Raw genomic sequence first — 25,924 nt, forward strand, 5'->3', positions numbered from 1 at the left:
CAATAAAATTTATAATAATTTTTTTTCCGTTAGGAATATGTGAGGCACAGAAGTTAGAAGTAAATTTTTCAAAAAATAAAAATCAATTTTGAATATCACTAGAGTTTAATATGAAATATTTTCAAATTAAACGAATAACACCAAAACTAAAAGAAATTAAAGCAGGATGTACACATATCTTTTTTTTTTGTCATCTGGTAAAATAGCCAAAGAAAGAAAGTTACAAAGTCGCAAAGATAAAGAAATTAAAGCAGGATGTACACATATCTTATTTAATAACACTATTTTAATGCATAATTTATATTAAAAATTTAATAATTCGGATTGTTCATAAATTTAAATTTTATTACTTTATTGGATAATATATCTACACACCATTATCATTCCATCCATAATAATTAAAAAAAACTACACAGTTTGAGCTAATAAAATCCGTTATAAAAACTGCAGATTGTTCCAAAAAGGAAGACTATATGAAACCGTTTACTTCAGAAAGAAAAAAACTTTCGAACACGACTACCTTAGACCTTTCTTTTCTTCTGGGAAACATATGCCAGTGACGAGTTAATGAGCATCACTCAAGTTTTATCATCAGTCACGAGTCTCTTCTGGACCAAATTCACTAGTATCTTCCAAAACACAATGACTTGCAAATTACTCCCAAACCTTGCTTACATTGATCTTAGCATTAACCGTTTCTCTGGAACCATTCCTCCTCAATTCGGAAACATCTCTAAACTCATCTACTTTGACCTCTCCACATACTACTTAACCGGAAAAATCCCACTTGAGCTTGGCAATTTGCGAAACCTCAAAACCCTCTATCTTGATAAAAACAAGTTAAACGGATCGATTCCATTTGAGATCGGTCTCTTAACCTCAGTTCAAGATATCGCCTTGTCTATCAATTCCCTATCTGGACCAATACCCTCTTCCATTGGAAATCTCACCAACTTGATAAACTTGTACCTCGATAGCAATTCTTTTTCGAGTCCACTTCCTTCCGAGATTGGAAACTTACCCAACCTTGTTGAGTTAGAGCTTAATACAAACAACCTGTCTGGACCAATACCCTCTTCCATTGGAAATCTCACCAACTTGGTAAACTTGTACCTCTATACCAATTCTTTCTCGGGTCCACTTCCTTCTGAGATTGGAAACTTACCCAACCTTGTTGAGTTAGAGCTTAATACAAACAACCTGTCTGGACGAATACCCTCTTCCATTGGAAACCTAACCTACTTGGTAAAGCTGTACCTTTATATCAACTCTTTCTCGGGTCCACTTCCTTCTGAGATTGGAAACTTACCCAATCTTGTTGAGTTAGACCTTACTGAAAACAGCTTCTCTGGCCAAATCCCTTCCAGTTTCAGAGAGTTGAAGAAATTAATCCTTCTTAACATGTTTGACAATCAACTTTCCGGCAAAATCCCCCCTGAGATCGGTGACATGACCAGCCTAAATAACCTTGACCTTTCTACAAATAACCTTTACTGGTTCAATTCCTTCTTCATTAGGAAATCTCAAGAACTTGACGGGTCTTTCTCTTCATCAAAATTATCTAACTGGTGTCATACCCCCGGAACTAGGCAACATGGAATTTATAACTAACTTGCAACTCGCCAAAAACAACTTCACTGGTTTCTTGCCTGAAAACATTTGCAAAGGTGGGAAGCTTCAGAAACTCTCATTAGATGATAATCACTTCGAAGGTCCTATCCCGAAAAACTTGAGAGATTGCAAGAGCTTGATCAGAGCAAGATTCATAGGGAACAGATTCATTGGAGATCTTTCTGAAGCTTTTGGGGTTTACCCACATCTTGATTTCATTGATCTCAGCCATAACAAATTCCATGGAGAGATTTCAGGCAACTGGGGGAAGAGTCGAAAGCTAAGTGCCTTGATCATGTCAAACAACAACATCACAGGTGTTATCCCACCAGAGATTTGGAACATGACACAACTAGTTGAGCTGGATCTGTCTACCAACAACCTCGCTGGTGAGCTTCAAGAAGGAATTGGAAATCTCACAGGTTTGTCGAAGCTGCTACTTAATGGGAATCAGTTATCTGGGAGAGTTCCTGCAGGTTTAAGTTTCTTAACCAAGCTCGAGTCTCTGGACTTATCTTCGAATAGATTCAACTCTCAGATCTCACAAACCTTTGACTCCTTTACTAACCTCCATCACATGAACCTGAGCAGAAACAAATTTGATGGACACATTCCCAGATTAACAAAGCTTGTTCAGTTAACTTATCTTGATCTCAGCTTTAACCAGCTCGACGGAGAAATCCCATCATAACTCAGCTACTTGCAGAGCCTCGACAAGCTCGACCTCTCACACAACAATCTTTCAGGTATCATTCCAACAAGTTTCAAGGTCATGAAAGCGCTGACATACATCGATATATCAAACAATCAACTCGAGGGTCCACTTCCAGACAATCCATCATTTCGAAACGCAACAGCAGATTCATTGGAGGGAAACAGAGGCTTATGCAGTAATATTCCTACACAAAGGTTGAAATCATGCCCTATTACTTCCCGAGGGAAGAATGGCTTCCTTGTGTTTTGGATCCTAGGAGCACTCGTCATTCTCTCTATATGCGCAGGGATATTTACCTACTACCTTCGGAAACGAAAACAGAAAAATGGAAACAACAACTCAGATGATGAAACTGGAGAGACTTTGTCCATCTTTTGCTATGATGGCAAAATCAAATACCAAGATATCATCCAATCCACACACGAATTTGATCCAAGATACCTGATCGGAATCGGAGGATACGGCAAAGTCTACAAAGCAAACCTCCCAGGTGCAATCGTAGCCGTTAAAAAGCTACACCAGACGATGGACGAAGAGATGTCAAAGCCGGTGGTGAAACAAGAGTTCCTAAACGAGGTAAGAGCATTAACAGAGATCCGTCACCGCAACGTGGTGAAGCTCTTCGGCTTCTGCTCCCACCGCCGCCACACTTTTCTGATCTACGAGTACATGGAAAAGGGAAGTTTAAACAAAATTTTAGCTGACGACGAAGAGGCGAAGCAGCTCAACTGGACCAAAAGGATCAACATCATGAAAGGTGTGGCGTACGCGTTATCGTATATGCACCACGACAGCTCAATTCCGATCGTCCACCGTGATATTAGCAGCGGCAACATCCTTCTCGATAATGATTACGAAGCTAAGATCTCCGATTTCGGCACAGCGAAGCTTCTCAAAATGGATTCCTCCAATTGGTCCGCCGTTGCCGGAACCTACGGCTACGTCGCTCCAGGTAAATCTAAAATCAATGAAATTAAAATCCCTAATTTCGAATTTGAAATTGACATAATTGTTTCTGGAAAACTTCTCAACAGAATTGGCTTACACGATGAAAGCGACGGAGAAATGCGATCTGTATAGCTTCGGAGTTCTGACGCTGGAAGTGGTAAAGGGGAAACATCCGGGAGATTTGGTCTCGACTTTGTCTTCGCTTCCGAGAAAAACTCTGTCGCTAAGAAGCATTTTCGATGAACGATTACCGGAACCAGAGGCAGAGGTTAGAGAGAAGCTCGTGAAGATGGTGGAAGTGGCTTTATCGTGCTTACAAGCAGATCCACAATCTCGGCCAACAGTGTTATCAATTTCCACAGCGTTTTCTTAGAACTCTCCACCATCACTTTCTTTAGACTGAACACTTTTGGTTCCTTTTTTTTTATTATTATTATTATTATCTTACGTTTTTTTTTTTCAAACTATTATCTTGCGTTTATCGATGCATTTAGAACATCTCCAACCCTACTCTATCTATATATACATTTTTCAAGTACATTTAGCAAATAAATCTTAAAATTACCACCTATTTACAAGATTGCCATTGGCATTAATTATTAATTTGTTTTTCATTTAGTTAATTAATATTAAGTTTCTATTTTTGAAAACAAGATTTCTCATCCTAAATAAATTTCCAAAATAATTGGAACCACTCTCTTTAACATTAGTATTAATTAATATTAAGTTTCCAATTTTACAAAACAATATTTTCTCCATACACAAATTTCCTAAACAATCGGTCTAACCAAAAAACGAATTGATTTTCGATCTTAGAGGAAGATCTGTGGCCGAGATTTCTGATCTCAACGCATTGATTTCCCCCTAAAATAAATGTTCAAAATCAAATATAAAATATATCATTCAAAAAAACTAACAATATGATTTTTAAAAGTAACAAACATATTTACCATTTAATTTGATATCTTATTTAAAAAATAATAATAAAATATAAAAGATATTGTTTGCTAACAGATTTATTTTTATTTTGTATTACGTATTTAAAAATAATTTTTACTTTCACGGGTTTCATATGATGAGTTTTTGTGGATTAAAAATCTTTGAATATGTTATCTGACCCGCCTAGCATGGCGGGTTTGGAATATAGACCCAACACTAAAACTATTAGTTTATCTCATATATACTATAGATTTGTAATCATAGTTTTAAAAATTAACTTATAAATTATTTAGTATATAAACTACAAAATATTACACATACTATAACACATTTTTAATATTCCAAAAAAAAAATACACATAAAAATATACACTAACATATTATATAGGCATATACCTCTGTTTAATTATAGAGAACAAAACAAATCTAGAATTTTATATTCTATCTAATAACAAATTTAATGTAATTAGGTTATAAACTTTATAAAATGTAAGATGAAAAAAATTCTTAAAAAAATTCTAAATTAATTAGAAAAAAAGTTAATTAATTGAAAATTTGAAAACTAAATAAATTAAAAATATTATTTAAAATACAATAATTTATAACTTAGTTTCGCGGTGTACCGCGGGTGAAATCCTAGTTTTAGAGTTAAATCTCTATTATAGATTAACATTTACTCCAACACTACTCTATATTTTACTCTAAAATAAAGAAAATAATAGGATTGAAGGAAAACAATGTTCTATTTTTGAGTTACTCTATTTTAGAGAAAAAAATAGAGATATACACTGGACATGGTCTTAGTAGTTTAACATTTTCTTTAGATAATGGTTTTCATAACTAGGAGACTGCTACTTTGATTTTACGGGTTAGTTTGAATCGGTTAGTTCGATTATTAGTTAACCGAAACAAAATTAGAAAGATGCCAAATATACCGAAAATAAATTTAGTTCGAATTGATTGGATTTTTGGTTAATTAGTTATTACTGTCAAAACCAAAATTAACCAAATTTCTTTTAGTTCTGATTAAATCAGTCATTTTGTTTAAATTTCGAATTCTCAATTATATTCATGGTATTGGTGAAAACCGATTTATCTTTGATGAAAAACTTTTTTTTTTTTGTATAATCCCCTTATAATAAAACGGAAGTACACAACATTTTTTTGTAGACTATAAAATTTTAATAAGTTGATTACAAATAAGTTATAGATTAATTGATATATTAATTGGTTACAAGTTAAATAGTGGGTGCAACCTTAATTTCATTTCCGAAGATTTTATTACTACAGTACGTTATTTCCAAAAATCTTAAAGAAAATAATTCTTTGATATCTTATAACTTATCATATTAATTTTCTTTATTAAATTATTCATCAAATAAAATTATTTGATATCTAACTTAACATATTAATTTGTTAATTATCATTATGCTTCACCTCTCCTTTTTATATATGAGTCTATTTTGTGAAACAAATAAATTATCAGATTATTTTTATAATTAAAAAAAGTTTTATTTCTGGATATACCATAAGTTGAATTTTAAAAACAAATATAAATGATTCAATCTATAAATATTTAAGTTTTAGTAATATTATTCTTTAAAAATAATATCTATTGAATTAAAAATTTTACTGAGTAACGGGTCAAAATTTGAATATTTAAATTCAATTTCATACTTTTGTTGAATTTTATAAATTTATAAAATATAATAAACATTAAATAATGTATACTAATACTACCCCTTTTGATATACCCCTTTTCAAAAATACCCTCTTTTCTGGCCATTTTTATTTTTGCCCTCTTTTAATTTTTAATGACCATTTTACCCTTAGATGAAAATTATTTTATTCAATAAAAAGAAAAACAAAATTTTCCCGCCAAAAAATTTCCGACATATTTTCCCGCCAAAAAATTTTCGAAAAAATTTTCCCGCCAAAAATTTTTTTGTCAAAAAAATTTTGATAAAAAATTTCGACAAAAAAATTTTCCCGCCAAAATTTTTCCCGCAAAAAAAAATTTACAAGGTTTTTAAAAGGCTTTATAAGATTTCTACCTTATAAAGGCCTTATAAACACCTTGTAAAGGCTTTTACAAGATATTTTAAAGAGTTTTAAAAGGTTTTTTAAACAACTTGTAAACGCTTTTACAAGATTTTTAAAAGGTTTTTTAAACAACTTGTAAACGCTTTTACAAGATTTTTAAAAGGTTTTAAAAGGTTTTTAAAAGGTTCTCAAATAGTTTTTAAAAAGATTTTTAAAAGGTTTTTAAACATCTTGTAAACGCTTTTACAATGTTTTTAAAAACCTTGTAAAAGTTTTTATAAGATTTTTAAAAGCATTTACAAGCTTTTTAAAAGCATTTACAAGCTTTTTAAAAGCATTTACAAGCTTTTTAAAAGCATTTACAAGGTTTTTAAAAGCGTTTACAATGTGTTTAAAAACCTTTTAAAAGCATTTACAAGCTTTTTAAAAGCATTTACAAGCTTTTTAAAAGCATTTACAAGGTTTTTAAAAGCGTTTACAATGTGTTTAAAAACCTTGTAAACGTTTTTAAACTTTTAAAAACGTTTACAATGTTTTTAAAAGGTATAAATTTTAATATTTTTGGCGGGAAAAATTTTCGATTTTGGCGGGAAATTTTTTTTTTTGGCGGGAAAAATTATTTTTTTTCGGGAAAAATTTTCGATTTTTGGCGGGAAAAAAAAAATTTTGGCGGGAAACTTTTTTGGCGGGAAAATATTTTCGATTTTGATGACTGTACATTCTTGCTGTCACTCAAAAAAGGTAATTTGGTCATTTTGTATATAAAGAGTAGTTTTTAAAATGGTCAACATGAAGGGGTATTTTTAAAAAGGGGTATGGAAAAAGGGGTATTTTTGAGAATGCCCCTTTTTTTAATAATAATAATATTTAGTTCTTTAAAAAGCAATTACCCAAAAATTTTGATCGGTTTGACCTGAAACTGAAACAATCTGACCTATATTTTAATAATAATAATATAATTAAATATCTCATAATATTTAATTACAACCCAAACAATAAACCAACATCTACAATTCCAATTAATATAAACCAACCATCAACATGCACAGCGGAAACATATAAACCTAACTAGCATAACCACAACACAACAATTGAGACCCTAGATCATCCTCCTCCTCATGAGGAGATCCTCCCTTCTACGAGCTATACAGACAATCAAATCAAGAGTACAACCAAAAACAAAACATAACCAACCAGCCGTTGAACAGAATATCCAATAACACATTTATCACACAAAATAAGTCATACAATCCAATCGCTCAGATAAGCTCATGGTCACACACTCACCTTATCAAACTGATTATAACAACAAATACAACTAGTTGAGACTCTCCTAACATCTGCAACAGCCCAGAAACGCTCTACAACAAGCCACACAACCAAAAACGACTTTATAGCAAAACTGGACAGAAATATCAGAAAATCTTAAAGACGAAACCGTAAAATAAAAACCAACCGTTAACTATCAAATCCCTCCGGTGAAAAACTACCCCTAGATGTCACAAAGCTTTCCACAAAATCTCGTGCCGATCGGAAATCAGACGAGACCACGATCTCAGTTACAATACCCGATAGTCCTAACTCGCGTCTGAAAAAACGTGTCTCACGAAACTGCCAATAACTCATCGAATTTAAATCCAAATCCATTTCTGTAAAATAATGACGATGAAAGGCTTGGAAATAACTCTACCAAATTTCGTTACCTTTGAGTACGTTTTGATACATCGAAACCGTTTCCTTCCAAACCGTAACAATTCTACTCCTTCTCCTTATCTCTATCACAAAGCTTTGTTGATCTCTTTCTCCTTCTCCTTCACACCAAATCGACAATCCACCAAAAAGGAGAAAGTGGCGTCCAAAACTTATAAACACCTTTTCAAAACCCAACTTTATATAATAAGATGGCAATCTTAAAAAAAAGTTTTCATATAATTTGGTTGCCATAGGTTTCCATGGTCATTAGAATAGTTTGTGTGATTCTCTATAGGACAGATGGACAGTGCAATTCTTTTAAAATTTTATGTCGCTTTTTCATTGTTGATTTTGAAAAGTTAGTCCATACACTCCATACTAAACAATGAATACTAATAATTTGGTATACTAAACTACATTATGAAGTATGGAGAACTTTTTAAGCAGACCAAAAAATGAAGATAGATAGTTCTATTTTATTATAGAGTTACTGTTCACTCCATACTAACATGTGTTTTATTGGTCTTGATTTGGTCTGCAGTTGGTATGCAGTATATCAAACAAGAGTGTGAATAGTAGAAAATAACATACTGGTCCAAATAGTCCGGTCTGGAGCGTACCAACCAACCATTCACCGTTGTTGTTGATACGATCAGTATCAATGGTGGACCCATTACCCGGGTCAATTATTATTTTTAAAGCTAGTTAAATATAATAGATATAAAAAAAAGACTATTGGTGTAGTGTGGAAAGATTAACCTTGAGTTTGGGGTTTTAAAATATTAAGGAAATACCAACTTCCCAGCTGGAACTTCAGCATTTTATATGCAAAAAGCCTTATTTCAACATTTAAACCCGGTGAGTTGATCCTCCTAACTTCTATATGGGTCCGCCATTGTCAGTACATGAAATCAGGGTTAAGGTACTTGGTCTGGCCAATATGAATAAAAAAGTATTAAGTAAATTGGAAAAGAGAAAATATGTAGATAAAATTTTGTTAGCAAAAGTAGGTCGATAGAGTTGTTTCTCTCTAAAATATTGTATATAACTTTATAACATGGGTCAAACACTTCTTAAATTAGTTCAAAAAACTATATCACACTAGTAGTCACTACATAGTATATATTCTTGTCATTTAAACAAATTATTATAACGCCCGTAAACCGTGAACCAAAAAGAGATTTTGGAAGTAGGTGTCGAGCGACATCAGAGGAAACGGAATCAAATATTCTAGTCTACCTTTTTTGTTACTCGGTCGCTAATGGTAGTTGGTCACGCAGTAACGAAATGAGGTGATGTTTGGTGTAATTGTGGGAGCTTTTGTAAAGAGTAATCTCTATGTCAGTTCTCTCGTTGAAATTATAGGATTCTGGTAAAATTGTTTCTCGTGTATTCAATGTAAGGATTGAGAATTCGAATATGGTCATCTCATATATACTTGGTTTACATATTGTATTTATTTCCACCAAAAAAGAATCGCTGAACTCTTCAGAATATGATATTTTATTTACTAACATGTGTTGTATATTATTATATTAATATTCTAATATGTGTAATCTTGTCTATATGAGAGATTTTCTTATGCAAAGTAGGACTTTTAAGAAACAAAGTTCTAATGGACACCACGTTTACATTTGATATAAGTCAAATTTGTTTTTTCTTTTGTTTTATCAGCGCCGGTTAAATAATTTTACACTTTGTCAGGTACAAAATAATTTAAAATCTGCTCATGTCAAAACTATAAACTATATAACAAAAATACGAAGGACTCACACTACAAACAAAACATCCAGTCACGTACTCACGTATAAAAAACTTAAAACTGATTGGATCTTACATGTATTTAACTTCTTAATATTGCTCTATAACTAGATGAATATCCGTGCTATACGTAGGTTTATGGCTTATCATATTTTTAAACAATTTTGCTACTAATTTTTTTTTTTGTTTTTTTATCATTGAATCGACAAGGCCTGATTCATAGCCAATCTCTACAATACGGGGTAACGCAACTTAGTAGAGTCGAATTCCGGTGGGACCGGTGCTACTAATTTATTTTTTATGTAGAGTTTATATTTTTTTTTATAATTATGAAATTTTGAAAAATATTATTTGATGTTGATTGTTTTAATACTTCACATATATTTTCCATTTTGTAATTGAATTATTGGATACATGCATGAATAATTTTGTTTTAAGAAATTTATTCATCCTACAATTCTTGTCTAAAACTTCAAAAGAAAATATAGCTTGATCTAAAGATGCATATTTTATAACAAAGAGTTTTTTAGTTGAATAAATTTTACATTCATTTTAAAAAAGCTTATCTATTTAGATATATTCATACTTAAGCTTCTCAATTAAATACTATGAAACACTAAGAATTTATTTTATCAAGAATTGTAACTTGGCTAACTCTTTAATAGATATAATTAAGATAAACATCTTCCTTTTATGTTAGCTCTTCAATTTTTTGAATATAACTCTAATTTGGATTTTAATAAAAATTTCATTCAGTTTTCTTTTTAACAACTTCTAAATATTAAAATATAAAACCAACAGTCATGAATTTATTCAACTATCTTCCTCTTTGTCTCTGTATTTTTCTAAACCAACATTATACAGTTTTATTCAACTATCTTAAAAAATTACATTCAATTGGCATTAGAAAATTTTGATTAAGCTTAATTAAGTAATTTAAATAAATATAATTAATTAAAAATAAAAAAACACTCACAGATCAAATATAAAAAATCTAGAAAAATATATTTTCTCTCTCTAATAAATTATGGACGAAATTACTAAATATTTTAAAAAATATATATATATATAAACCAATCAGAATTTTAAAAACTAAGATTTTATATCCAAATATACAATATAATTATTTTTAATAACTAAATTTCGAAAATTTTGTTAAGATTTCAAATTATGATTCTCCTATCATCTTTATTTTATTTTATTTACAAATTTTTGGAATTTTCATATAATACTTATGATTAATAAAGTACAGATTTTTTTTTGCATATGTTGTGATTTGAATTTATAAAAACGAAGATATATTAATCAATCTATAAAAAAATGTATGTTTTAATTTCCACATTGGCGGGTTGGTAAAACTAAATTTATATAGATGATAAATTAATAATTTTTTTTTTGCTCACAATTATAATATTAAAATTATTACTTTATATTTCACAAAATAATGATGCAAATATAACAAATAAACAATATAAAACTGTAATATACGTCAAAAATAAAATACTATTATATTCCTAAATATTTAGTATTCAAATAGACTAATAGATTTACAGAACAATTAAAAATAAATATTATCTCAAACAAAATAACTTTTTAAGAAATATATAACAATAACTTTTATTATTATATTATAAACTTTTTAAAAAATATTGATCCGTGCTTAAAGCACGGGGTAACTCCTAGTAAATATTTATTTCTTTAAGCACAAACTTAGATGAATTTCTCTATGATATTAACCAATATATCTATCACTGCTACAACTCTTCAAACTATTGACAAAATTATAATACCTAAACCATATGCTCATACATTCATGGTTTACGCCAAGAGGAAGAAGTGGTGCTTTGATTTACTACTAATGCCCTTTTGACTTTTGGTATGCATCTATTTTCTTGAAATATGTTCTAAGCCTCTCTAAATTTCTTATGTAAATATTGAAACTGTTTGTGATAGAAAAAAGAATAAATCTAGTGTTATTCAATTAGGTATTTAAAAAAATACAATAAAATCTGCTGTTATTGGATTTAACATTTGTTGGATGATTTTAAATCAATTCTATTTCCAATGGATTTTATTTCACTTTGGATTTTAAAGTATTTTACATCCAAAACATGAACAAACACAATCCTAACAATTTTTAAGTATTTCATCTCTCTCACACTTCTAATAGGTAATCTCTATAACATCTGGTGATTCGTCATCATGATCATCATCGTCGTCATCACCATCATCGTCGTCGTTATTATTTTGACTCTGAAATTTTCGTTATTTTTTTCAGGAATAATGATTTATGCAGTTTAAGTTCGAGATGGGTTCAACTCCGTTTTGCTATTCAATCAACCCATCTCCATCAAAGCTTGATTTCACGAGGACACATGTGTTTAGTCCCGTTTCTAAACAGTTTTACTTAAATTTATCATCCTTTACCGGGAAATCAGCAGGAGGAGGAGGAGGGTTTAGGAGCCGTCGAGGTTTGGCGGCGACGGCGTTAGTTGAGGAGAAGCGAGAGTCAGGGACAGAGAAGAAGAAGAAATCAAGGGTTTTATGGATAAGTTATATTTTTTTTATTTACCTTCAAAACTTAAAATAAAAAATTCTACTAGTAAATGACTTTCAAAACTATCAGTAATGCTTTTCAAATCCACGTTCAATGCATTTCTAAAACCATTGGACTCTGAAATCTATTAATATTTTAAATCCATTAAAAACCTTTGTTGAATAACACCCCCTAACTCTGTTTGCTTTTGTTGCCTCAATTCACATGCCCTTAGAGAGTTCTCTAATATAGTTTTTTTTCTCGCCAAAGGCGACTCAAAAGACGAAACTAGAAGTAACCGTTTCCTTTCCCTTGACATATCCACCGGCCGGCGTCGGTTCCGGCGTCGGCCGTACTCTTGCTTTCCTTCTGTTTGTTTGTAATTAAGTTTTTTATTATTGAATAAAACCAGAGCAGATGATTTCGAAGTTCCAATTTTAAAGTCTCGCTCTTCTTCTCTCCTTCCGTGAGAGTTTTAATCCGACCAGAATCCGGCAATGGCGCAGGAGTAATTGTGTTGGCTTCATTCCGATGGTTTTTTCTCTAATCGCCTTCCGTCGTTTCAGTTATGAAACGTTTCGATTTCTTCACCAAAGTGAATTATTTTTCCCCAAATTGAAGAAGGGATTTCAATCCCGGATTTGGGATCCAGGGGAACGCTATTGTAAGGAATATATGACGATAAGAAATCGATTATGGTGGGATCTCACAAACCTAATTACCGATGGAGAAGAAACCTTACGGTTTGTTCCTTTTCCCTATATTGTTGATTGGGGTTTAAAAGTTTACGGTGAAACTTTCGATCTTGGTCTCTCCAAATCGATTGCTTTCGAAACAGAGATCAATTTATTAAACAAAACGGGAGAACATAATCCTCAGACAAGAAGATCATTGAAGCAACATTCGAGTGTGGGCGGTTATTATCATTGGTTGGAAACGTTCCTTTTGCTGGATAAAAATCACAGATTTATTTATATGCTCTATCTCTGGGAATATTGCTCTAATTCTTTTCTTTGAGAAAAACAAAAGAGTCGGTCACGTATTCTTTAGAGGAGGGTGTAGTGAGTACCAGAAGGTGGATCTGTTGATTTGGCATAATGGGTTCGTTGTTGGGAAAAGATGGGTTGAGGAAAGGTCTTGTTTGACTAGGGTCATCGTTTGTGATGATTTTAGTGATAGTAGTGTGGTTCATATCGCTGAAGCATTTTATCACACTAATTTGTCTCCAATCCAGTCTGATTATTGTAAGTCACCTTGCTTGATGTATTTCCAAAACGGACAGATGATGTTTTTTTTGACAAAGGTGGAACATCTGCGAGTATAAGAGCATGGGCATTGGTTGGGACAAAAATTTGGTCCCTCAAATATATTAATCTTATTTTTAGAGTTTTTTTTATTTTGGTATGAACATTGGTGTCCCTCACAGTTGGTCCTCTGAAAAAAATAATATTATTTTTTATTTTAAAAATTAATTATGTAATTTAAGAAGTAAAATCATATTAAAGTTTTAATTCAAATAAAACATATAACATTAACATTAAAAATATAAGAAAATTACAAAGTTACAAAAACTTGGAAAAAAACAAAACATACAATTAAAACATTAAAAATAAAAACATAAACCATACAAACATCATAAGTTAAAACAAACATTTTATTTCAACTTCTAATAATGAATAACGTAATCAGTTCTTTTACGTAATCATAATTGGTTTATTGAATCACAACTCACAAGCATCTCGGTACAATGCTCTTCTTATACAACAACAACAACAAACACATACATTACCGTGATTTACAAAGTTAAAATCAATGTTTCTTCACTAAACTCTCTATAAATTCGTTAATGCTCCGATCAGAGCTTCCTCCTTCACTCATTGCCTTGACAGCCAAATCTTTCCACTTCTTAGAACTCTCTCTAATATTAACACTACTCTCTCCTTCCATCACTCCTTTCAAACACCTCACCACCTCTTCACTCTTCACAATCCCTTCACAAGCGTCCTCTTTCGCTCTATACCCAACTTTCCAAACATCCTCCACAAACTTAGCATCATTCATCTGATCACTCCACTGAGGCACACCAACCATAGGAACCCCCAACCTCAACCCTTCCAATGTCGAGTTCCAACCACAATGAGTCAAAAAGCAACCTATCGACTCATGAGCTAAAACCTCAAGCTGGTTACACCAAGAAACCAACAACGCTCTGTCTTTAGTCGATTCCACAAACCCTTCCGGCAGTTTTTTGATATGAGCTTCTCTAATCACCCACAAGAAGTTCAAGTTAGATTCTTGTAAAGCAATAGCTATCTCTGTCAGTTGCTTCTCAAACAGAATCCCAAACGAACCAAACGAGATAAACACAACCGACTGAACCGGCTTAGTCTCTAACCACTCCATACATTCCTCTGATTTCTGTTTCAACAAACTCGCACCATAATCTCTATCCTCACTTATCCTATCATCAAGATACGCCGATGGAATCATCGGTCCAATCAACGTCCCCCTCATTGCCTCCCAAGATACGCCGATGGAATCATCGGTCCAATCAACCATCGATACCAAAAAAATAATCCAATACCCTAAATCGAAACAAAAATCAGAAAGATCATATATCTAAAAACACATAGTAAACTATCCAAACAAATTCCCGAAACCCTAAATCGCGAAAGGAACATAAACCCTAAATCGAATCCCACAAAAAATTTCCCAAATCTATCGAGTCCCACAAATAATTGCCCTAATCTATCAAAACCCACAAACAATTTCCCTATTCTATCGAATCCCCCAAACAATTTCTCTTTACCCTAAATAAAAAAAAAAATCATAAAAACCCTAAATCGAGAATACATCAAAATCGGATTTGAATTTACAACACGTACCTCTTACAATTGGATATTTTGGAAGATGATACACTAAGTGAGGCCTTCGCGTTGCAAAATCTTCACTTTGATGGAGGCGATCCAAAGTTTTTGTTTAATCGCCGTCGCGATACAGAGAGAGTAAAGAGAGAGTGTGCGAAAGATAAAATGAATTGATCCGTCGAGTTTTTTTTCCTTTCACCCTACAAATAAAACAACATCCTATTACAGGATGACACGTGTCCTGAGGGACGCATAAAAATTGTCCCGTTTTTAGGAACGTTTCTTTGTATAATCTATGATTTTGATTTAAATTAATCGTTTTAATTATGTAGGACAGACGAAGGACGGTGCGATGCACATGCTCTAAGCGAATAGAATATATTATATCGAGTCCTAGAAGATATGAGTCAGAGTCATTTTCAACAACAGTTAAAGTCTTTTTATTAGTCAAAGTAATGCAATGTGCATTTTGGAGTTTCATCAAAAGGATAATAGCCAACAACAAGTGTATGAAAGAGGGACATAACAGATTTTATCTGTTAGCCTATAAGTCTAAAAATAGCTTGGTTACTCTCCACTCCTTCATCGAGATTGTTTCAATTTCCTTTATTTGCCTCAATGGTTGTAATGAAAATGTTTCTGCACTTTGTAAACTCTTTATGATATAATATATTTCATTTGTGGAAAAAAAAAGACATGTGGCACTCTATCCACTGTTGATATGTCATTCAAATGGAGAGAATTGGCCATCTTTCATAGTATAGATTACTTTGCAAAAAAAAAAATATCTATAATTAATACAGAAAGTGAATATAATTGAAAACACGGAAAGCTCTTAAGGTAATGTTAATACGATTGAAAATTAAATTATTAACATAACTCAAAAATGTTATCAATCATAATTTGTATTTTAAAATTTATGTTTGTATTTTTGTTAAGTTCTAAATTTATGATTGACTTACTATAACTCAACTGGAACTGGTAATAATTGTTGACAAAAACCTAGAGATTGTTGGGTTAATTGGTTCTTAGGACGAGACCATATAACATGCTTAGTTTCGTGTCTAAAGAGATATACGGTTTTGTTCAAGAACTTTTTATTTATTCAAAAGTTATATTGTTAAATCAAAAGATAACGCTCATAAGTTAAGAGGTAGTAAATTGAATTATTATTTAAAAAAAACTCAGTTATATAATTTTTGAATTTGAATAATAAAAATGCTTTATTCTCTTAAATATTTTTATAATAATTAAAAATGCCCAATTTTTTAATAATTATTTAAATTTTTTGTGTTTTGTCAAATTTATTGTCTTTCATTTTTATTTGATATGAAACAGAATTATAAGCATAGATTTAAAATTGATAAGATTGTAAATATTATGGTCAATGTTTCTAATATGATATGTTACAAAAAGTAACAAACTTTTGATATTATTATTTCTAATTTTATTAAATTTAAATTAAATTTACTTAATAAGACATATTGCAACATCTACAACATTATGTTTTTTGTCAGTTGTTTTATAATATTAATAAATCATAATTCTATAGCAAACTCACTATATCAATTTATACCATATAATTTTTTTGGCAAATTAATTATAAGAACTCAATTATATGATAATACGTGTTTATCATATATCAGAGTCAGTGGGAACGGATAACTCAGATCATATATCATAGTCACACACATACAAAATGATTTAAAAAACATAAAAAATCATAGAGTGAGCCCTAACAAACATTGATCTAGTACTTTGTAATCCCTATACTAGTAAAAGAGAAGTACAACTTCTCCTTTGGACGAAAATGTCCCCAGCGTCATTTACCAGACAACAATTCATTAAAGTTAAATAAGACATTTAAAGCTAATGGGTCGGGTTTTATTTTTAAAATAACCCAAAATTATTAAATCGGATATCTCTATCGGGTCAATTTTGGAGAAATAACCCGAGATTGAAAATGTTGGATCTGGATCAGAAAGTCCGCGTCATTGACAATGTGTTATGGGATATTTTTTTTAAACTGAACAAAATCTCAAAATTTCATGGAGAATTCAAGTTTTCTCCCTCACGACCCTTCACTGTACCAATAACGACATCAGAGAAAGTGATTGCCGGTGGTGACTCACTGGAAACGGTGACAATGTCGAGGGGAAAAAAGAGAAAACGATGTATTGTTTTTTGTTTGTAACTTATAAAAAATTGTTCATTGCTGGATGATACATTAGAGTAAACAAAATTACTTCAAAATCGTGACAAGATCAAGTGATGGGTTGATGTTCGATGTTGTGATTTTTGCAGAAATCGGATCTTAAAAGAAGAAGATAATGGCTATTTTATAATTAATTTACATAAAAAAAAAGCAACGGTTCAGCGTCGAACCAATATTTACATAACTAACCTATATTTTAGGGAATACTTTCAATTTGTTACCTTAAAATCATACATTTAAATATTAAATTTTACATATATAAACATATTTAATTCGGTAAGATATTGTGCATCTCATCAGTACAATCTAAACAGTTAATACACATATATTCTCATTGCCTTAATTTCAATTTTTAAAAGAGAAATGCCCTAAAATACCACTCAAATAGTTTTTTTTCCTCAAATACCACACATTCCTTATTTTTCCATCAATACCATTCATTAATAAACACAATGACTCTTTTACCCTTACATTTTATAATCACAAATTGTGTTAAGATTTTATAAACTCCAATTATTTCTTCGACGAGATACGATGGCACCAACTTTTCCGACGAGATTTTCCGGGGTAACGATTAGCTCCGTCGTTGTGTCCCATCATTTCCGGTGATATCTGTCAACTTTGTCTATTTCCGATATCAGTTTAGTGATCGATCCTGCTTAATTTGGTAGTGGTTCCTCTCGATTCGCAAGTTCAATTTAGTAGTGGTTCCTCTCGATTCATATTGAGATCTAGCCTCAATTGCAAGGTGATCTCTAACCTGATTAGTGACTATGATTGAGTTATACTCTGTTTGTGGGGAGTGGAAACAAAACGATAGAGGAGTATGGGATTTTGAAATTGATTCTAAAAAAGGAGGATCTCTTAGTGAAGTAGATGAGAATATCACATATAAAGTTTTAGCTGAGATGGTAATTGAAGATTTTGGACTTGATTGTTTAGTGAATGATATCAAACTTAGCTATAGGCTTTCTTCAAGGATGAATTTGATGGTAGAAGATTCTCCACCAATGTATTTGCGAAATGATCGTCAAGTACAGACGTTTTTCAGGAAGTTTCAAGATGACCCTGAGTTGAATCGTTTATGTGTAACTGTAAGTGAATACACTGTAGTTTTCTTACTGCATCAATATGTCATTCTTATATTTGATGTTTTTTTTTTTGTTTTTTATGTAGCTGCCTATTGGTTATGGGAATGTTGAAAGTAATACTCTGTCAGCTACTTTCAAGAACAACCGATGCATTCAAGGTTTTCAGTTTTCGAATAGTGATATATCTGTTGCATCAGTTCGTTATCTAACAACCAAGGTAAACTTGGCTCTATTTTTTTACTCAAAAAACAATGTCTTACAAATCATAGAATACATATGTGTTTTTTGTAATAGGTGCTTGCTGTGAAGAATAGAGTCATATATATTAGAATCTTTCTTTGTGCATTAAGAAGGATATGGTGAAATGAAGTCTGATATCTATATGTTAGGAAAGTCATCCTAAAGTCTTTTTGAGATATTCCCTAATTGTTACATTTTATATGTAGGATTTCATGAACCAAGTGGAAGTGGCGCCACAGTTTCTGAATCACATACTGATACCTGTTCAACTGCTAAAAAAGTGATTTATGATGGTATTCCTAGAGGTTTTTCACATGACACTCAGGGACTGATTATATACATGAGGGGAAATATTTCAAAAACAAAGCAGAGTTGAGGATGAAGATGCGGCTGTTTGCACTTGAGTTCAAGTTTGAGTTCAGATCTTTGTGGTCAGACAGAACGAGATTGATATTGGGTTGTGTCGATCCTAGTTGCAACTGGAAGATGCGTGCAACGAAGCTCAAGTCATCTGATTTCTTTGTAGTGATTAAGTATATTGGAGAACACAATTGTGATCCAACGTACAGGAATGCGAACCATAGGCAAGCCACTGCAAAACTGCTTGGTTCTTTTATTTGCAGTCATTTTGCAGAAAAGAAGGTTGGACTCAAGCCAAAACAGATAATTGAGAGAGTTAGATTAGATCATGGTGTTCATATAAAATACAAAAAAGCTTGGAGAGCAAAAGAGGCAACTCAGATTTTGGTTAGAGGAACTCCTGAGGACAGTTACCACAACATAGCAAAATGGTTGTTCATGGCTAAGGAAAGAAATCCAGGATCAGTTGTTTATCGTGAGATGGATTCTGGTACTAAATTCAAATATGTGTTCATTGCATTCGGTCCATCGATAAGAGGTTTTGATTTGCTGAGAAGAGTGATTGCAGTAGATGGTACCTTCTTGAAGGGGAAATTTAAAGGAACTTTATTAGTAGCTACAGCACAAGATGGAGATCATCACCTATACCCGATAGGCTTTGCTATTGTTGATTCAGAAAATGATAAATCTTGGAATTGGTTTTTTAGGTGTCTTCGTACTATCATACTTGATGCCCAAGATTTGGTGTTTGTCTCTGATCATGCATCGTCCATTGCAAAAGCACTTACAGAGTTGTATCCAGCATCACATCATGGAATCTGCAAATACCACCTTGGAAACAACATCAAAGTAAGTTTCAAGGGTCAATCATATTTGCCACTTGTTGAATCTGCAGCCATTGCTTATACTCGTGAAGAGTTTGCTAAAATATACATCCAGATTCAAGATGCAAATCCTAAGTTGGCTGAAAATTTACAAAAGGCCGATTTCAGAAAGTGGGCTCGTTCCTATGCTCCTTCAAATCGTTACAATATTATGACAACAAATGTTGTTGAATCATTTAATTCGATGTTGAAAGAACCACGAGAGTTGCCAGTTCTTTATCTTCTTGAGACAATCAGGTTAACTTTGACTTCGTGGTTTCATGAGAGACGTGAAAAAGCTGCTAAACATGACAAGCTTGTCACGCCGCAAGTAGTGAAGAAGTTGGTATCAAGGTTCTCAGATGCAATGAAACTTGACGTTTTCCAAGTTGATGAAGACGAGTTTGAGGTGAAGGACAACATTAACAAGTTTATTGTTCACTTGAAAAACATGCATTGCAGTTGCTGTGTTTTTGACATCGACAAAATTCTGTGCATTCACGCCATTGCTGCTGCGAAGCGTTCAAATAGGGATGAAAATAAGTTTGTTCATGTTTGCTACTTGACTGGGACATGGGCTAAAGTATATGCTGAAAGCATACACCCGAATGGAGATATAAAAGATTGGATTTTCCCTGATTCTATAGAAGAATTCTTTTGTGCACCTCCATTTAGTAAGCCAAACAGTGGGAGACCACAAAACAAAGAAAGCGATCTGTTGGAGAATTTGGGGTGCCAGGTTCAAAGTCTCAGAGTCACAAGTGCAGTCGATGTGGCACAGCAGGACACAATAAGAGTACATGCCGAGTTCCCATATGATTATCGGTTAGTGATAACTTTCATACAACAAAGCTATATGGTGAATCTGTGACATTTTAGGATATGTATTTTAACATTTTTCATTCTTTTTTTTGTAGGTGTTGTAGACTGTAGAGGATGATACAACTAGGATGATGTGTTTCATACTTTACAGTATTCTATTCTTTAATTTCAATTTATATATTTCATTTGATTGGGTAGCCATTCTGTTATGTGAAACATTAAGACAACATACTTTTATACTGTAAAGGAATGTCATCCTGAATTTCAGAAACTCCTGCCTAAATATAATTAAGTATTTAGCATATATAATTTGTCTTACCTTTATGTTGTTATTTATGAAAGCTTTCAGTTTCTTTTAACACACATTCTTGTTTTTGTGTGTTTTTATAGGTTGGGAATGCATTTCTGCATCACTATTTCTTAAATTACATACCTACACTATTAGGGAATGCTATCCTAAATAACAAAATAGCCTTCCTAAAATAAATAGCCTATATATTTCATCATATATATTAAAGCTTATAACATATTCTCGAATAACAGGCTTTGGCCTACTGGTTACTCTCCCACTTGTAAATTCTTAATGTTGTCGGTTTGAACCTCCTGGATGCGCATTTGAGGAATGCCATCCTTATTTTTTGTAATCTCTTCCTAAATGTTTGACCATATATATTAAAGCTTATTACTAATTTCCGAATAACAGGCTTTGGCTACTAGTTATTCTCCCACTTGTAAGTTCTCGATGTCGCGGGTTCGAATCTCCTGGATGCGCATTTGAGGAATGCCATCCTTATTTTTTAGTAATCCCTTCCTAAATGTCATCCTAAATGTTTGACCATATATATTAAAGCTTATTACTAATTCTCGAATAACAGGCTTTGGCCTATTGGTTACTCTCCCACTTCTAAATTCTCGATGTCATGGGTTTGAACCTCCTGGATGCGCATTTGAGGAAATGCCATCCTTATTTTAGTAATCCTTTCCTAAATGTTTGACCATATATATTAAAACTTATTACTAATTCCCGAGTAACAGGCTTTGGCCTACTGGTTACTCTCCCACTTGTAAATTTCTCGATGTCGCGGGTTCGAACCTCCTGGATGCGTATGCTTTGGCCTATTGGTTACTCTCCCACTTCTAAATTCTCGATGTCGCGGGTTTGAACCTCCTGGATGCGCATTTGAGGAATGCCATCCTTATTTTTTATTTTTTTGAGGAAAGCCATCCTGATTTTCTATAAACCCTTCCTAAATAACTTTCATTCTTTCCCTAATCTGTACAAATACCATCCAAAATAAAAAAAGTTTCACAAAACACATCATTTACTTAGTATCTTTAACATTTAAATCATAATCCCAAAACACATAATATATGATTCCAATAAATCCATTGTAAATTTATAAATCCAAAGAAAAGTCTACCATCTGAAAACAAAAAAATCACCTCTAAACATCTCAATCTTTTTAAGAATGATATCATGATAGATATCAAAGCATAACTTGGCTCTTATATCTTCTGAAACCTCTTCTTGAAGCTTACTCATCATCTCTTCTACGCCCATTGAGTGGCATTCCACCATTTTAAGGATGAATAATCCACAGTTTGCATCACTCTTAATGCGACGAAAGAACTTCTTAGGGCATAAGACTTTAAATGGAGACAGATCAATTGTTCCTCTGTTTCTTTCAGTGCCTAAGAGATAAGGTATCATCTCTGCAATACACACAAATTGTTATCAGTAATATATCATAAGCATAAGATTCACATCATAATCATATAAGTTCTTACCTGCAATTGGCTTAACATGAGTTTCACCAAGTCACCTTACTCTCATGAGTTCGACAATCAAAAACAGTAATCTTCCTGGACTTATTTCCATACCAATGAACTGTTTGTATTTAGAGTTATAGGCAATACCATAAACTCCCTCGAGATCCTGCCACTTCTCAGTAGGAAGACAAAACCGAAGGCAACTTCCCACTCACAATATCAGTGACTTCTTTTGGAAACACATGTTGTGATTTAAAGTTATCCTCCTTGAAACTGAAGTATCCAGCTTTCAATTTTGAAAAGAAGTCTGGCCTCACAAAGGTTGATTTCAGAAGTCTCTTGTTGTGAAAATAAATGGGATCCTTGTTTCTTCTCAACCAAAGTAATCCCAAAGCTGCATCAATATGCTACATTAAAAAAAAAAAAAAAGACTTTTAGTGTATTAGGAGAAATAGACACAATAATATTTGATAATCTGACATTCAGGATAAGATTCATGAATCCACCCAACAGAAAAGAAACTGAAACAAAATTTGTGAGCAGTATCGTTTCTTGCAATTTCTTCTCTGGTCTTCCCAGCAAATGTATCCAATGTGAGGTTAATGGTTCTGTATCCGTTATTACCCTGGAATTATCAAATAACATTCTCTTATACTTGGATAAAAACTTAATTTTTAAAGTTGACAAGAATTGTTAAAACATCACACTAACCCTGTTCTGATATTTGAGCTCTTCCAAGAATTCAATTCTTCAATGTCATTGAAAGATGGAGACAGGAAAGGGTTGAACCATTGGATGAATAGCAGATGTGGTAGGGTTTATTGGTGCTTTATATGGAGTAATGGTTGAAAATGATGGAGTTGTGAGCCGATTGCTTCGTCTTGGAACATGCTTCTCACCTTCACCATCATCTTTTTGCTTCTCACCATCACCGTCAACTCTTTGCTTCTTTCTTGGAATAACAATTTTATCTTTCTTATCCAGCTTTCCCTTTTTTTCCTGAAATCAAGATGTAACAAAGAAACGTGTTTATGAATGTCCTCTTTGTACTTTTTACAAAAATCAGCAATGATATATACAAAACAAACAAGAACTAAATTAAATTGACATACCTCAGGTGAACTTAAACATTTAAGATCAAATGATGGTCCCTCGTCTTCTGGATTTTGTTATCTTCTTTTTCATCATCACCATCATTTGGGCTCACTCCTTCTGGTACATGATCTTCTTCTTTATCAAGACCATCATTTAGATTCTCACCTTCATCCGCATGATGACTTTGATTGTCATCACCTTCCTGAAGGTTCACTTCATCATCACCTTCCGAGGAAGGTTCTCTTCATCATCACCTTCCTGAGGAAGGTTCTCTTCATCATCACCTTCATGAGGAAGGTTCTCCTCATCACCCTACAAGCAAAACACGTTTAGAACCTTTTTTAGCTTAAGAAGACTTTCCTACAAAATTAAATCACAGGATAAAGTTGTATAATAAATCTTACATCAACAGCTGAATCGAGCTTCTGGGTCATCTCCTTAGTGATGGAATTGAGCTTTTCGGTTAACTCCTCCGTTTGGTTTTCCCTTGGAGTAAAGAACTGGATATGAATTATTTCACTTGTCAATATAATGTGTTAGAATATTTTTAAAAAGTTTTAAGAATCATTTCATTTACCTCAGTAGTTAAAACTTCTGGATTTGGTTCACTTTCATTCTCTCTATCGAAGAACCGAATTTGTTCTTTTCCAAAAAATTCTTCTTTCTTTGATTTGTCCATCAAAACACTGATTCCGTTTTCAAGAATTGTCTTCACTCTTCCTTTGCTCCTTTTGTTCTCATACCTAACTTCAACTTCTTGCAGCAATTGTATCTGAAAAAAAAACATTAGAAGCTTTTAATACATTGATTAAGAATACTTCCCCTATCATTCAAAATACAAGTACCAAACTAATTCTTACCTCCTTAGGAATCTGAGTCTCAGAAGTCAAAGCCACATGCACTGTTTTTTGTTCAGTGGTAGACATGTTAGATGGTCGGATCCCATCACCACACTGCAAATATAAATGTTTTTAGGAAGCTTTAGTGCATAATTAAGAATACTTTCCCTAATATTCAAACTACAAATAAGAAACAGATTCTTACCTCCTTAGGAATCTGAGTCTCAGATGTATATTGTTCAGTGGAGAATTGTTAGTTGGACGGATCCCATCACCACTCTGCAAGTACAAATCGTTTTTAGGAAGCATTAGTACATAATCAAGACTACTTTCCCTAAAATTTATTTACAAGTAAGATACCAATTCTTTACCTCTATAGGAATCTGAGAGTCAGGAACCTGAGTCACATGCTCCGTATTTTGTTCAGCGCATGGGGAACTGGGGAATGGAGGGTTTGAAATTGGAGAACTAGGAAATGTAGGCATTCCACTATCTTGGTGTAGATCCTACAACACAAAATGAAAACGGTTAGAAGTTACATTCATAAAAAAAATTTCTTAAAGAGAAAATTTGTTTTACCTGATCGTTTGTATTGGTAGGTTTATATCTTCCCAGACTCTCTTCTATTTTCGATAGCATGCAATTGATATCTTTGAATCCATCTGTAACAATGTTGTACAGCTTGTCTAGTTTCTCCATTAGTGACTCTCAGAAGAGGATGGCTTTAGTCTCTCCTTGTTACGGAACTGAAAGATTTCTTAGCAATATCTTCCATCACTGCACCAACATCCAATGCTTTTTTCCCCCAGTCTTCAATTGTCAATTTGTATCCCTTGTTCACTACTTCTGTTAACATACTCAAATCTTGATCAGGAGTGTCTTCCAAGAAGACTGTATCTTCTGCATCATCAGGTATCGATGGTAAGATGTGAATAACCTGAAGCTGCACACAAACAATTTCTGTTTAGTTAGACAGTCCTAAATTACTATTAGTCCTTCTTAAAATTAAAGAGAATATAACTTACATGGTTTTGATGCTTCAATGTTCTCCACTTGAGCAATCGATGGATTAACTGTATGTGTGTATTTTTCACACATGTATGTTGTTGGTCGCTGAATTACACTCAATGTACTAAAAGCAGACTTTAACATAGGAACAGACTCAAGGATCCACAAGTGCAATGCCAACAGATATCCATGTATGTAATATTTATTCTTCCTCAGATTTAATTCGACATTCTTCTTTACTGATTTAATCAGAAGATTATATGCATCTTTTCCCCACGGATAATTAGCCAAAACATCAGATGTTGAGCCTCTTAAGGTTTTTTGCAGGAAGCCTGTTACCTTTGTACCTCTGAAGGAAGATGCATTCTATAAGGATCAGCATCGCAAGAGAGAACCTTTCATCTGCTTCCTCTGGATCAGTTTCTTGTAGAATATCCAAAAGATCTTCATATGTGTGAGCATCTTCAGTGTTAGCCCTGTTATAACGATTCTGTTGTTGATCTTCATCAC

General features: G+C 32.7%; 2 protein-coding genes and 2 pseudogenes across 2 annotated transcripts; 3 read left to right on the forward strand and 1 right to left on the reverse strand.

Annotated features, from left to right (window-relative positions):
- The first annotated feature begins 631 nt into the window (after positions 1-631).
- On the forward strand, positions 632-1,611 carry LOC109129938 (uncharacterized). Its single transcript, XM_087497087.1, has one exon. It carries the CDS (start codon positions 643-645, stop codon positions 1,609-1,611), a length of 969 nt encoding a protein of 322 aa, XP_087353213.1. The 5' UTR covers positions 632-642.
- On the forward strand, positions 1,450-3,682 carry LOC104759732 (putative leucine-rich repeat receptor-like protein kinase At1g35710). The gene is made up of 2 exons (XM_019239408.2): positions 1,450-3,278; positions 3,361-3,682. Exons 1-2 carry the CDS (start codon positions 2,384-2,386, stop codon positions 3,645-3,647), a joined length of 1,182 nt encoding a protein of 393 aa, XP_019094953.2. The 5' UTR covers positions 1,450-2,383; the 3' UTR covers positions 3,648-3,682.
- Positions 3,683-14,010: 10,328 nt separating this feature from the next.
- LOC147923790 (UDP-glycosyltransferase 74B1 pseudogene) lies at positions 14,011-14,820 on the reverse strand (annotated as a pseudogene).
- Positions 14,821-19,014: 4,194 nt separating this feature from the next.
- LOC104759734 (uncharacterized) lies at positions 19,015-20,699 on the forward strand (annotated as a pseudogene).
- The last annotated feature ends 5,225 nt before the right edge of the window (positions 20,700-25,924 follow it).

This window comes from Camelina sativa, chromosome 17, assembly GCF_030686135.1.
Source record: "Camelina sativa cultivar CO46 ecotype springtype chromosome 17, ASM3068613v1".
Classification (NCBI taxonomy): Eukaryota; Viridiplantae; Streptophyta; class Magnoliopsida; order Brassicales; family Brassicaceae; genus Camelina; species Camelina sativa.

Coding starts and splice junctions, on each gene's coding strand:
- LOC109129938 (XM_087497087.1), top strand. CDS start 643: ATGACTTGCAAATTACTCCCAAACCTTGCTTACATTGATCTTAGCATT.
- LOC104759732 (XM_019239408.2), top strand. CDS start 2,384: ATGAAAGCGCTGACATACATCGATATATCAAACAATCAACTCGAGGGT. Junction 3,279..3,360: donor CTACGGCTACGTCGCTCCAG/GTAAATCTAAAA, acceptor ACTTCTCAACAG/AATTGGCTTACACGATGAAA.